Source organism: Rosa rugosa, chromosome 4 (assembly GCF_958449725.1).
Source record: "Rosa rugosa chromosome 4, drRosRugo1.1, whole genome shotgun sequence".
Taxonomy (NCBI): domain Eukaryota; kingdom Viridiplantae; phylum Streptophyta; class Magnoliopsida; order Rosales; family Rosaceae; genus Rosa; species Rosa rugosa.
Genome location: NC_084823.1, coordinates 41,360,289 through 41,374,153, shown reverse-complemented (window position 1 = coordinate 41,374,153; position 13,865 = coordinate 41,360,289). Strand labels below are relative to the sequence as shown.

The 13,865-nt window shown below is 36.9% G+C and overlaps 2 protein-coding genes across 3 annotated transcripts in view; both read right to left on the bottom strand.

Annotated features, from left to right (window-relative positions):
- Window positions 1-593: 593 nt before the first annotated feature.
- The window catches only part of LOC133743233 (putative flavin-containing monooxygenase FMO GS-OX-like 11), a 27,728-nt gene continuing 14,456 nt past the window's right edge, over window positions 594-13,865 (bottom strand). Inside the window, exon 4 of the mRNA XM_062171099.1 lies at window positions 594-852. The gene's annotated coding sequence lies outside the window, so the exon portion shown is untranslated. The remainder of the gene's footprint in view (window positions 853-13,865) is intronic.
- On the bottom strand, window positions 1,899-13,239 carry LOC133743232 (uncharacterized). 2 transcript variants are annotated; one of them, XM_062171098.1, is made up of 17 exons: window positions 12,910-13,236; window positions 12,719-12,827; window positions 12,356-12,444; window positions 12,041-12,163; window positions 10,325-10,384; window positions 5,643-6,254; window positions 5,311-5,523; window positions 5,119-5,211; window positions 4,889-5,002; window positions 4,088-4,708; window positions 3,649-3,933; window positions 3,273-3,544; window positions 2,921-3,094; window positions 2,706-2,813; window positions 2,535-2,604; window positions 2,344-2,442; window positions 1,899-2,238 (listed from the first exon to the last, which is right to left on the bottom strand). In XM_062171098.1, the coding sequence occupies exons 6-17, from the start codon at window positions 6,249-6,251 to the stop codon at window positions 2,143-2,145; spliced, it is 2,754 nt and encodes a 917-aa protein (XP_062027082.1). In that variant the 5' UTR covers window positions 6,252-6,254; window positions 10,325-10,384; window positions 12,041-12,163; window positions 12,356-12,444; window positions 12,719-12,827; window positions 12,910-13,236; the 3' UTR covers window positions 1,899-2,142. The 2 variants fall into 2 exon arrangements, 1 of the variants encoding a protein (XP_062027082.1); XR_009863008.1 differs by lacking the exon at window positions 1,899-2,238 and having other exon boundaries at window positions 2,373-2,442; window positions 2,706-2,775; window positions 12,910-13,239.

Sequence of the window (13,865 nt, the reverse complement as noted above, 5' to 3'; positions counted from 1 at the left end):
CGAACTTATAAGGCTAGGGATGCCATTCTAAGTGATTGTAATCACTAATTGTTTTAATGAAATCCAACTTCAAAAATTAGTGCAAAACTTCTCATCATAGTCACCAAAATCGATCCATTCTATAGGTGTTATCTTACCATAGCGTCGTATTAAAGCAAGGCTTCTTCTCATTGGTTTCGGAAGCAACAGATCTAGATGAAATGTGAACCTCTTTGGCAACTCCAGCGATGTCCCGAGAGATATCAGTAGCACTCACTACTAGCAAAACGGGTTACTCACATAGATTTAAATCTGTGTGAAATAATGTTATTTCACACGGATGTCAGTAGGTAAAAGGCTGTACCTACGGTGCAAGCACGGAATATTTTTCGGTTGCCTTCGGAGGGGGCGCTAATGCTCTATTCACACGGTTTTTAGAGTCCGTGTGAAAATTCTTGTGGGTCCCACTTGTCTTCCAACAAGCATTGTAAAAATTTTATGTAATCCATGTGAGATGAAAATAATATTTAATACATCAGTCAGTGTGGAATACCTTATTAACTCACACAGATGTCTGTGTGAAAAGAGTAGTGATATTCAAAAAAAAATTATTATTATTTTGCTAATTTTATTATTCCATTAATCAGAATTCAAACAGTAACATAGAATGAACTCACAATTGATATTGGTACCCAGAACTAACTAGAAAAGAAAAATATCATTTAAAGTGACTTCAAGTTACATCATAAACTAACTTTATACAAAAAGATTACATTGGCAACAAGATGAAGTTCTAAACCCTTGATCACCTCCAGTTCTACCCTTCCATAGTTGCCGTTGACAGTCCCAATCTGTTGGATTTATCCCATACTCCTAATGAAGAAAACAGTCACAGTACTTGTAAATAATTTGAGTAATGTACCTAATTCATATGACAACACCATGTCAATAAACCCATCAGACAACAGCCGAGGACTGTTGTCTGATTCAGAAAATTTCTGTTGTCTAGTAGCCTGATATCTCTTAGGCCTTCAAACGACAGATATTACCCGTGATCTATATTTCACTCACACAACATAGGCCGGCCAATAATCTGTTGTCTGATTGTGTTGAGATATGCCGAATTACAACTTTCTGAGGTTGAAGATGTAATCAAACGACAGTAATATGTTGTTATAAACGATTCTGGACAACCTCCATTCATAAAACTCTATCGTGTGTATTTAGTTAACACGACAGAAATCTGTGGTGTGAATATATAGAGTTTTGATCTATCTTGGTTATTTTCTGTTGTGTGAATCTATTGTGGACGACATATATTTATTACGTTTTATTGTTTGTTTTTTATTCAAACAACATAATTAAATCGTGTGAGTAAAAGAGATTCTTGAGATGTTCTGTCGTCTGACTGAGTTTCACACCACAGATATATGTCGATGTACAACACTATAAACAATAGTTTCAAAAGTTACTGTCGTTCTGAGTTTGCTTTAACAACATTGGTTTGTACGTTTTGTTGTGGTAATTAACTTTGAGCAATGGATTTTATGGTTTTATGTTGTCTGGTTTTCATAAGGAATATAGATGGCCCGTTTCTTCTGTGATTTTCTGTTGTTTCAGACAACAGATATTTGGTTAAATTCTGTTGTTTGATGTAAGGTTTAGTATCAGTTTATTGGTTATTTATGTTGTCTCAGTTGTCTTATAACCACAGATATCTGTTGTTTGAGGTTTTGTTCAACGTCAGCTTGATTTGGTATTTATGTTGTATGATTTGTCTTATAACTAGGCCTTTCTGTTGTCTGATGTTTAGTGCAACATCAGCTTCTTTCGGTATTTATGTTGTATGAGCTGTATTATAACCATAACATATATTGAAAAACCTGTGTTGACTAGTAAGCACAATAACAACATCCAGCTATAACAAGTCAAAAGCCATTTCATTTAAATCAGCCAGCAAACTACATCAATATTCAACATTACCATCAATCCATCCTACAAGAGTAATCTGTTAGGAGGTCAAAATATGATCGATAAAGGCAAAAGTCGATCATATTAGTTGGGCAAAAAAACCCTCCATAATCTAGCTATGCATTCAATGTCAATATGCACAAAAACAGCTAGCCCTAACTACGCATATACCACAGATCCTCTTTGTGCGCACTACACTTGTGCAAACTTCATAACATGCTTCGCCCATTCAGCCCGAACTTCATTAATATCATTTTCTGTGTAAACAAGATTTGTTCTTCTGTCCCACTGCAAAAAAAAAAAAAAAAAAACATAGTATATATGATATTTGAAGATTATATTCATCAAACCATGAAATAAAGTATATAATGGTATTGGAAGCTGCTCAAATACCTTAGTAGCAAACTCCAAATTTGTGTCTTCCACTATCTCCTTCATGTAACGCATGATCCAATAACCACAACTCTTGCCACCATTTTGCTCAGGAATTCCCTGAAAATAACACAAGGCACCATATCAGAAGAACTACTTACTATGTCAAACATTAAGAGGCTGGGATACTTCAAATCCCTTTATCAACTTACAGCAAGATTTTTCCACTGGATTAATTTCCTCCCTTTCCGATTCTTGTTCGCATTGTAGATTTTAATGGAGCTTCAAAATGAATAGCAAAACACCAACATAAGTAAAGCATTTATATAATGTATCCTTAACATCAAGTACTGATCAACTTATATAGTGGAAAAGAAACGTACTTATCCAAAATTGTTTTCCATTCACCAGTTATGAGGCGCCTCTTTAACGGATCCATGAAGTAAATGATCTCTTCATTGGGATTCACAGCAGACAACATCCAATGAGAACTATGCCACAACAAAACTCATTTTCAGTTTAAGATAGTTTATATAAAGTAGCTACCTAGAAGCAATATAACATAACAATCTCATTATTGTAAATCCAGTTTACATACCCTGAGTTATACGGCACCAAATAAATCTGGCCAGGCTTTCCCTTTTGGAACCGATTAGACAAAGATCGAGCTCGTTCAGTAGGATTTCCACATCCGAGTGCACCCGTTTGATCAGGATCGACAAAGGCTACCATCTCAGTCATCTTAGACCTCTTCAAAACATCATGAAGGTAGCTAGAAAAAAATCATTTCAAATTCATAATATTAACACTTAATCGGCCGAAGATAAATCAGAAACATGTAAACAACAATGCGGCTACCTAGAATATATTGATTACCTCATAAACACATAAACATCATGATTGTTCCAATTGAATGATAAACAATTGCTAGGTAGTTTTAATGTATTTACCTCATGAAAAAAACAATGCAACCTCCTGATAGTTCCAACATGTTTGCCATGGCATAGATGTCACTTCTAAAGACAACAGCTTTCCTTCGATGACCAAAAATTTCTGCATCAAAAGTGGTGTAGATGGTGGCCCCATCTCGCAGTTCATGGTTGGCCCAAATGCACAAGGCACCCACAGCTGTTGGGAGATTTGGTGGCAGGTTTCCCAAATCTTCATTATCTTCCAACATATCTATTGTTGTCCTCTTTTGATTTTTACGCTTTAGTTTTTTCTATTGTTTCAAAAAATCAATTAGTATAAACTGCCATATCACATTATCAGTTTAGTTGTCCAAGTGACATCCATTTTCAAGTAAAGACTAACAAATTGAGTTACCTTGGCTTCTGCTGCAGGGGTAATGACTAGGTTCTTTGGCCAAGCAACACAAGTCCCAATGGCATCCTTAACCGTCACTATCTCATCTTTTATGGGAAATGGTAGCAAAGCTTCATGAACCAAAGTCCGAATGATAGAGACGCGTACATTTTCCTCTCCCAATGAAACGCCATGGATAGTTTGCTGGTTGGTCTCAAGGTCGACATTAATGATTGTTCCAATGGCTACAATGTTTTCCACCGAATCAATGGCCAGTTTGCACTCATTCTGACCTAATAATGAGACCTATACCAACATAACATAACAAGTTCAGCATAGAAATGACAGGTTCAACTTGATTTATGCAATTATGAAATTTACCTCTTCACCATTCACATAATGAAAGCTATATCGGCATAACATGTCTAATTCAACTTTGATTAGGAAACTATGAAATTACCTCTGCATCATTTACTCTTGCCCTTGGAACAGCAAAGACACCTCTTGACTTCTCTTCCAATACCGCAGTTGGTTTTGCCTTCTCATCAATGGCATACACAAGTTCCTTTTCAGGTACAATATTGTTCACATCGTCTCTTAAATCCAATTTCTTCTTTGCAGCTATCACTATCTCAGTTTCTCCATTATAATTTACACCCTTTTCACCTGGCCGGGAGCAGCTCCCTTGTCCTGAACCAACTTCATTGACTAGTGTGGCAGATTTGGGTGTGTCAACAGCCAATTCCTTCCCGTCAATCTTTGCTTCTATCCTTGCAATCTTCTCACTCCAATAAGCTCTTTCCTCAGCCAACTGTCTATCTCTCTCCTCCTCCCATTTAGCTCTTTCCTTAGCAATTAAACAATCATTCTCCTCTAATATCTTCTTCACTGATGACCTCACTGTCTCTTCCACAATATTTCTCTGCCGTTTTGGCAATTGAAAATAGGCAGCCGGCTTCACAGTCCCACCAACACCTCTAACCCTTCCATGATGCTCGGGATTCCCCAACGCAATAGTCAGCACATCATCGGACCCAGATGTGGTGATCTCCCCTTCAGCCTCCCTTTTCTTTAAGTTTTCCTGATTGAAAATAATATCATTATACGACCATCCCAATAAATGTGTCGAGTAGCATTACTTTCATGCCTAAATTAAGCCATGAAATAGTCCAACTATATGAGACAAAAAGTAGGTTCACATAAGAGGACTTGTAAATCATAATGTGTAGAAAAGCCCAGATTTAATCCTACATGTACTTACAATTTTTTTTGCTGTCTCCTCTACCTCAGCTTGTTTGAACTGACCATTCTTATCTTGTCTTGCCTTAATCCACATTGTAGCTCGATCCAGTTGTTCCAACGGCATACTTTTAGACTAAATGGCCACAAGCAAAAAAAAAAAAAAATCAGCAATTAGATAATCAACTAAAGATATTTCTACTGATAATTAAAAACATTTAGCAAGTTAGTAGCCATCTAACTAAAACTCACCAATTCTTCTTGCAAATTTGCATACCCTTTGCGTGCCATACGGTGAGGGTATTTATTCTCCTTTCGTTTCATAATTTGGGCCTCACGTACTTCCTGCAAACCAAACCAAAAGAAAATTACATATTGCAGTGACTTACTGTAGGATTTAACAACTTCCACCAAAAACCAAAATTCATTAAATGAACAACAAACCAGAAAACTAGCTGAAAGCCTGTCAGCAACAAAGGTTTGCCAATTGTCCTTCGTTATGCTTCGGTAATCATCCGGTGGAAATTCCAAGAGATCAGGTTCATTCATGTAAGGGATAATGTATAAATTGGTCAACTTGCTCTTGAACTCTCTCCATTTATTTGCAGCTGATGTGATCACCATTTTCCGACATTCTTTAGGTATGACAAATGCATCCTAAACACGTAGCAAAAATAAATTTCAAATCAGAGTACTAATAGTGGTCCAATAACATTAAAACCATGTGTTTGTCAATGTAATTTGAAAAAATTGAGCTCTATGATGAGTATAAGTACCGTTATTGATTCCCAAATTTTTTCCTTTTCGTCTGGATCCACGTCTCTCCAATCCGGTATTGAGATTGGGATCTTTGTACGAGCCAACACTCCTATGTAAGACTGCATTTCATTTGCCACCTTACCAACAGGTTCCCCTTTATCATTGAACTTGACAGTTAACTTCTTTCCTCGGATAAGTCTATTTGTGATGCGGCTCATAGTTACCATCCCTCGCTTCAACAACTTTAATCCACCGGTTACGTTTTCATCATCATCATCATCATCATCATCATCATGAGCAGCGACCTTGTTGTTTGTGGAACTTGACTTTTTGGACGACTTACTTGATGATGCTCCTTTCTTCAACTCAGCAGTCATGATCAGCTTCACTTTTCTTGATGTAGTTTGACACTTCTTGGGAGAGGAAGGTTTTCTAGTAGTTTTATACTTCTTTTGTGCAGTAGTCTTTTTTCGTGGAGTCACCTGCTTTTTGGGGGAGGAAGCTACCTCTGAAATACTTGCATTTATTGGTATGGCAGATGTTGATCTTGATCGTTTCATCGCCGCACTCCTAATCCTTAGTGCTATGGATCTTGCAGATGCTGATGATCGTGTGGACGGCGACATTATCTGAAACAAAGAGCAAATGTAGTTAGCTACATGTTAAATAACATGACAATTATTCAGATAAACAGAAATTAATTATTAAACAAGAAACAAATACTTAGGCAAAAATCAACAAAAGCAATAGTGAAGCAGGAAATGCAAGAATCAAAGTAGTCTTTATATAACAAAAACTTTATTGCAACTTAACAAAGTACGTAGATATAAAACTAAACAACGAAACCCAACCTATAGTAAAATGCATACATTCAGATCACTAAGCTCTTTTCCTAATCACTAATCCACCCATATTCCTTCATTGCCATCTCGAATGTAGGAGCTTGGCTCTTCACCAAGTACATCATCAAATGTCTCGATTGATGGCATTATAGGAATAAATGGGTGCTGCGCCACTTCAATATCTTCTAGCTCTTCATCATTACCAGCCCCTTGGTAGTCACTATCCGGGCATCGTATTACCACTGACCATTGATCATCAAGGGGGTCATCTATGTAGAAAATTTGTTTGACATGCGTGGCTAAGACAAATGGATCATTTAAATGCCCTATTCTATTCAGTTTAACCAAAGTAAAGCCAAGTTCATCTACTTTAATCCCCCTGGCTGACTCAACCCAATCGCACATAAAGACCGGTACCCTAAACTTGTAGTAGTCCACCTCCCAGATTTGCTGTATCCTACCGTAGAAGTCCATATCATCGGTTTTGGGGTTATTATCCTTTGCACTAGCAACTTGCATTGCATCCGCAACTAAAAAAACGCCACTGTTTTGAACTGATCTGACTTTGTCACGCGCAATAGTGTTGAAATCAACCCCATTAACATGATATCCACTAAAAGTAGGGACCTCCTTTTTCGGTCCACCTGCGAGCCACCTGATACTTTCTGAAATAGAATTATCGGCAAATCTCATTTCGTTTGCAACCTGCAAATTACATCATATGTCAAAGAGCATACAACACAAGTTTTGAGTCAAACAAAACTTATAATTTACTTCCTAAACCCTAAATAAAATAGAGTAGAGAATAAGCTATGTACCCTCTCCTTTAACCAACCAGCAAAGGTAAGATTCTGTTTTTGCTTCAACCACTTTTCATTTTTGATGAACCTTGGGAAACTTAACTTCAATAATTCCATATGCTCACTGCAAAGGGGGAAATGCATGAAATGAGCAGAAAAACCTAAATGAATGTGTACGTTAATATAGTACAACATTAAAATTGTAACAGAAGAATTAATATCACTTACGTGAAATATGGGATTGCATCTTCCGTGTTCTGTAATACACAAAGGTGAGCTAGGTCTAGCTGCTTCTGATTCACACTAATCATGGTGGCACCTGACAACGGCTTGCAGCCATTTAAAAACCCAGATTTGGTTCTCAAAGGGATCCCAACAGTGGTAGCATCTTCAGGAAGTATACGTTCTGAGCAAAACTCAATTGCCTCTTCAACAATATAATTCTCTGCAATGCAGCCCTCAGGAAATTGTCGATTTCTCACCCATCCTTTGAACACCTTCATGTACCTCTCGAAAGGGTACATCCATCTAAAAAAGACCGGACCGCATAACTCGACTTCCCTAACGAGATGAACAGTTAGGTGAATCATTATGTCAAAAAATGAGGGTGGAAAGAACTTCTCAAGCAGGCAAACTGTATCAACCAGGTCTGCTTGCATTTGTTCCAGCTTTGAAACATCGATCACCTTGCTACATATTGCTTTGAAAAATAGGCAGAACCGGATAATTGCATACCGAACCGGTTTCTCTAAAACTGAACGTAGTGCGATTGGGAGAAGAAGTTGCATTATAGTGTGGCAATCATGTGATTTAAGACCGGCGAGTCTTAAATCCTCCATTGACACCAGATTTCGTACATTGGATGAAAACCTAACCGGAACAGTCATATTGAAAAATGAACTACAAACGATCTTTCTCTCATCAAGGAACAAGTTCCAACTAGCCAAAGGCAACTTCTCCCTTTTTCCAGTGCTTGTAGCCTTCAAATCAGTGCGTATACCCATATCAACCATGTCTAAACGAGCAGCAGCCCCATCCTTAGTCTTCCCCGGAATATTCAACAACGTACCAAGGATAGCATCGCAACAATTCTTCTCAATATGCATCACATCAAGATTATGTCTTACCGGAAGATGTTTCCAGTATGCAAGTTCAAAGAAAACAGACTTTTTCTTCCAACAAGGTCTGTTTTGATCTTCAAGACCCTTATAAGGGGGATGAGGGTTTTTTTTGCCAAATGGCCAATCAAGACCTTGAACTCTTGACAAAACCTCCTCTCCACTTAATGGTTTAGGAGCTTCACCCTCCTCTACAGTGTTGTCGAAAGCAGCAGCTTGCTTTCGATATGGATGATGTCGTGGCAGGAATCTTCGATGCCTCATGAATGCCATTTTTTTAGACTTCTTCAACCTATACGGTTTGGTCTCTTCAACACATACTGGACAAGCATTGTATCCTTTGACAATGCTTCCCGATAAGTTCCCATATGCGGGAAAATCGTTAATTGTCCACAACAGTGCTGCCCTCAATGTAAAATACTCTCCTCTTACAGCATCATATACTCTCTCAACCCCATCCCACAACACTTTCAGATCATCAATCAACGGCTGCAGATAGACATCGATATCATTTCCGGGCTGTTTAGGTCCAGAAATTAACAATGTCAACATCATGTACTTCCTTTTCATGCACAACCATGGAGGAAGGTTATACGTGATAAGTATAACAGGCCAGCATGAGTATTTGCTACTTAGAGAACTATGTGGGTTAAACCCGTCTGATGAAAGAGCTAGTCTAAGGTTCCTAGGCTCTACACCAAAATCTGGCCATTTTGTGTCAATCATTTTCCAAGTCGGGGAATCCGCTGGATGCCTCATCATTCCATCATTCTTTCTATCCTTGACATGCCAAGTCAGTTCCTTTGCTGAAACAGTTGATTGGAACATCCTTTTGAACCTTGGGATCGGTGGGAAGTACCACAATACCTTCCCGGGTACCCCTTCTTTCTCGGATTTGTCCCTGCCTAGTTTCCACCTTGATTCACCACAAGTGGGGCAGCTTGTTGCATCAGCATGCTGCAACCTATATAAGATGCAGTCATTTGGACAAGCATGAATCTTTTCATACTCCATCCCCAATGAGCGCAGTGTTCTTTTGGCCTCATAAACTGACCCTGGTAACTCATTCCCTTCAGGAAGCAATAGGCCAATCATAATTAACATGTCTGAATAGCAAGCATCAGTCATGCCGTGTTTAGCTTTTAGATTGAATGTTTGTATCAAGCCATTCAACTTGGTTGTCTTAGTACAACCAGGATATAGGGGCTTATCTCCATCCTCTACAAACTTCCTAAACTCATTCGAGTCTTCCGAAATCCCCTCATCCTCACTACCCTTCATACCTTCTTCATCCTCTTCTATCCCAAAATCAGGATTCATCTCAACTGTTTCAGAATCCCCTCTAGCAACATTCAAGGCAGAAGTTGATGGTTCTCCATGCCACTTCCAATGCCTATAGTTGACATCTATACCATTAAAAAATATATGGTCCTTAATCACCCCTATGGACCAAAAATCATTGTTACAACACTTCAAGCAAGGGCAACATATGCTATTTGTGTCCCTTGCATTAGCCGACGCAAACTTAAAAAATTCTTCAAGTCCTATCTGAAACTTTAGTGATCTTCTATCTTCTTTCATCCATGATTTATCCATCTTATATATACAAACATATAAAACAATTAGAATTCTAACATTTTATCTAGCGAAGATCATGATATATACTTAAACTAAGAGGAAAATACATATTTGTTAGGAACTTTAAACCATTTTGCATACCATATATTTTTCAGTTGCATACTTTCCTTGAATTATACTCATTTCCAGATCTATCAAGATTATTAATATTCTTTGTTACCAAAGAAGACCATTTTAGACAAAGCAAATTAAAAACTTTGTTATCAAGATTATGATTTAAGTCACTTATATCTTTAACTTCAGAAAAAGATAAATGTGGAAAGATTGTGGAAAGATTGCAGGATAGATCAAATAATCTCACCTTCTTGTTTGTTTCTTGGAGCTCTCCAGCAAGGCTAAATTAGTCAAGTATCAAATAGACCTGCATACAAGAACATGTTAAGATATATTGGATGACCAATAATTTGGGCTGAAAGGTTTAAATATTTGCATGATAAATTGGTAATATGCCAATAATCTCATTGGATCATCATTGCACATTACGCACATTCATGGAACCAAAAAATGTAGTTACTTAATTACTATAATATGCAAGCTAGCACATTCTCTGTGGCTCTTTTATTAGACATGTAGCAAAGTTTTTCGATTCAGGTATCGCATATATAATATGGTGTGTGTGTAATTAAATATATATATATATATATATATATATATATATATATATATATATATATATATATATATATATGTTGTTTAGCAAAAGTTGGATAGCAATATTGTACTGGGTCTTTAATTCAAGTCAGAGAGATCAAACAATATGCATAGCTATTAGAATATAGAAAAATAGCTTCTTACTTAATAAATAACTAGACAAACAAAGGGGATGATCAAAGACCAATCCATAAGGTGATCGAATAACAAAAGAAAGGCTATTAATAACTTCCAAACCCATTTTGTATGAATTGTTTCACTTATACTTCTTGCCTTCTTCGCCAGAATTGTTTTGTTTATTCTGCTTATTATTAAATTAACCATTTATCAATCTAAAATTAGCCAATTAGATCAATATATGAAATTTATAATACCAAATCCCACCACAATATATAATTAATTAACATGCAATAATAAAATACAAGCCCCAAATATTTTGAGAAGAAACCAGTTTTAAAATGCATCACACAGATCAAGCAAGGAAAACATGTACCATATAAATCATAAGTTATATGGTTCTGTTAATGTGCACAAATATTACCGGTTCATATAAACCAAGCATGAATGATTTTATTGGTTCTGCTTTTGCAGTGGTGCCTAATGTAGACAACAAGGAATTACATGCTCACTTTTGACAAAGCACCCACTATATGCAAAGAAAGAGGGATCGAACACAAATATTTTACCCAATATCAGCTGTTTTTAGTAGGACTGTTATGGCACATAAATGGTACGACCTTTACAACTCATATAAGATTTCCACCTTTCTTAGTTCCACCATCTTCTTTTTGAAACCCTGAGCCCACTTCCCTTTACATGCTACTTTTTATTCTGATGCATTTGGATGTCATATATAATAAGGTTATATTACAAAAAGTAACACTCACCCCCCCCCCCCCCCCCCCCCACAAACACACTCCATAGAGCCAATTATATGAAATATGTTTAGTTCCTTCTTTTATCACGCATAGAACTACCCAAACAGCTTAACCCACTACTTTGAAGAATCTATTGAATATCAAAGCTACACTACATATAAACGTAAATACGACCTCCACAAATCAATGTTAACTTCATCACTAAAGAAGTAATTTGTATTTCAATTTTCTATCTCAGATTACTGTTCTATAACTACAAGTAGAAATGCCCTCAAATTGCAGCTAGTGCATGAAACATTTGCAAACAATCCCAGTTATTGAACAAACACATGACTTAGTGATCAAAGAAATTGTCAAAACAAGTAATCAAAATCTCTCTCTCAATTCTTTGAGAGACATCTACTCAAAAAGACTGAAAATTAATCAAAATCTGAAGCAAATTTTTAAAAGGATCTAAAATCAAGAGCGAGAAGGAGGATATCAGATACCTTGACTCTTTTTGTGGCCACCACTTGTTGCACTTCATGCACAAACTGATCGAATGAGTAATTGAGCAGCAAATGAGAGTGCCACTCTGTGTACAACCCAATTAGGTTCCCCAAATCTCTAACCTGCAAAAAAATTGATATAAAAACAAAACAACTAAATTAAAAAGCAAAGCAAAGACATGGATAAAACTATATCACTGATAATTTAAGTTAAACAATTTCATCACATAGATGAGGAAAGAGCGAGGACCGAAGAGGGAAGGCCATACTGCCACTACCAGTAAAGCAAGAGAAAAAATGAAGGAGTAAAATTACCTCTTTTTTGAACCAACTAGCTTTGAATCTTCAATTGAACTCCAAATTCAAAATCGGAATGTGCAAAACATGTACAAATTCATCTAGATCTGGAAAACACCAAGAAGCTGAGACCTTGCAAATATATAAAAATAGAGGAAAAAGTGAAAGAATGAGAGAGAGATTGAATACCCTTCTCTTCGTTAGTGGAGAAGTGGTAGTAATCAGTGGGCTTGCCCTTGAACTTTTCTCTTTAGCTTTTGGATTCAACCCATCTCTTCATGTACAAATTCATCTAGATCTGGAAAACACCAAGAATCTGAGACCTTGCAAATATATAAAAATAGAGGAAAAAAGTGAAAGAATGAGAGAGAGATTGAATACCCATCTCTTCGTTAGTGGAGAAGTGGTAGTAATCAGTGGGCTTGCCCTTGAACTTTTCTCTTTAGCTTTTGGATTCAACCCATCTCTTCATGTACAAATTCATCTAGATCTGGAAAACACCAAGAAGCTGAGACCTTGCAAATATATAGAAATAGAGGAAAAAGTGAAAGAATGAGAGAGAGATTGAATACCCATCTCTTCGTGAGTGGAGAAGTGGTAGTAATCAGTAGGCTTGGCCTTGAACTTTTCTCTTCAGCTTTTGGGTTAAAGAGATAACAGGCTCCGCTTAAACCGCCTGTGTTGCTGCCTAGGCAAAGTGAGATGAATACTTAGGGTTGATTCATTGAACAGAACAGTTAGAAGCTCGTCGAGCTTATCGAAGAGGAGTCTGCAAATAAGGGAAAGAAGAAGATGGCTAAGATTTAAGCTACCATGAATCGATCGAGATTGATGTTGGATTGGGTTTTCCTTACAAAGATTTCTGTTGTGTACCAGAGCGAGGGAGAAAATTGGTTTGAGAGCGAAAGCGAGCTGAGAGACTGTTTCTAGGTTTCTATCAGTTTGACGAATTTGTCGGGCCAAAATATGATTAAGTGTTAGACGAATATGTCTTCACGTTGTGCCAAAAAAAAAAACAGAAAGGAAGGGAAAAAAAAAAAAAAAAACCAAACAAGTGAGAATCAATCTCAGTTTCTTGCACAACAGAAATCTGTTGTCTGAAACACAACTTTTAGAAACAGTTCCTTTCACACAAAATAAAATCTCAAACAACCAAAACTAAATCAATCTCAGTTTAATGAACAACAGAAATCTGTTGTCTGAAACAAAACCTTTTTCAGAAACCTCATTTACCATGATATACACTATATTCAGACAACAGAATTTTTTCATTCTGTCGTTAAAATTATTCAGACAACAGAAAACCATCATTCTGTCATCTGAGCTCTGTCGTCTGATGGGTTTATTGACATAGTGCAACTACTAGGGTTGGCCATTATGCCAAGATAACTACCATTAAACTACACTTCAAGAGCAGACATGAACCACAATAAAGCCATATCTACTAAAGATGTGTTCTTACCATCCAACCAAGTACCAATTGGCAAAGCCAGCCCCAATTGCCGATTGATTACAACTCAGTGTTTAG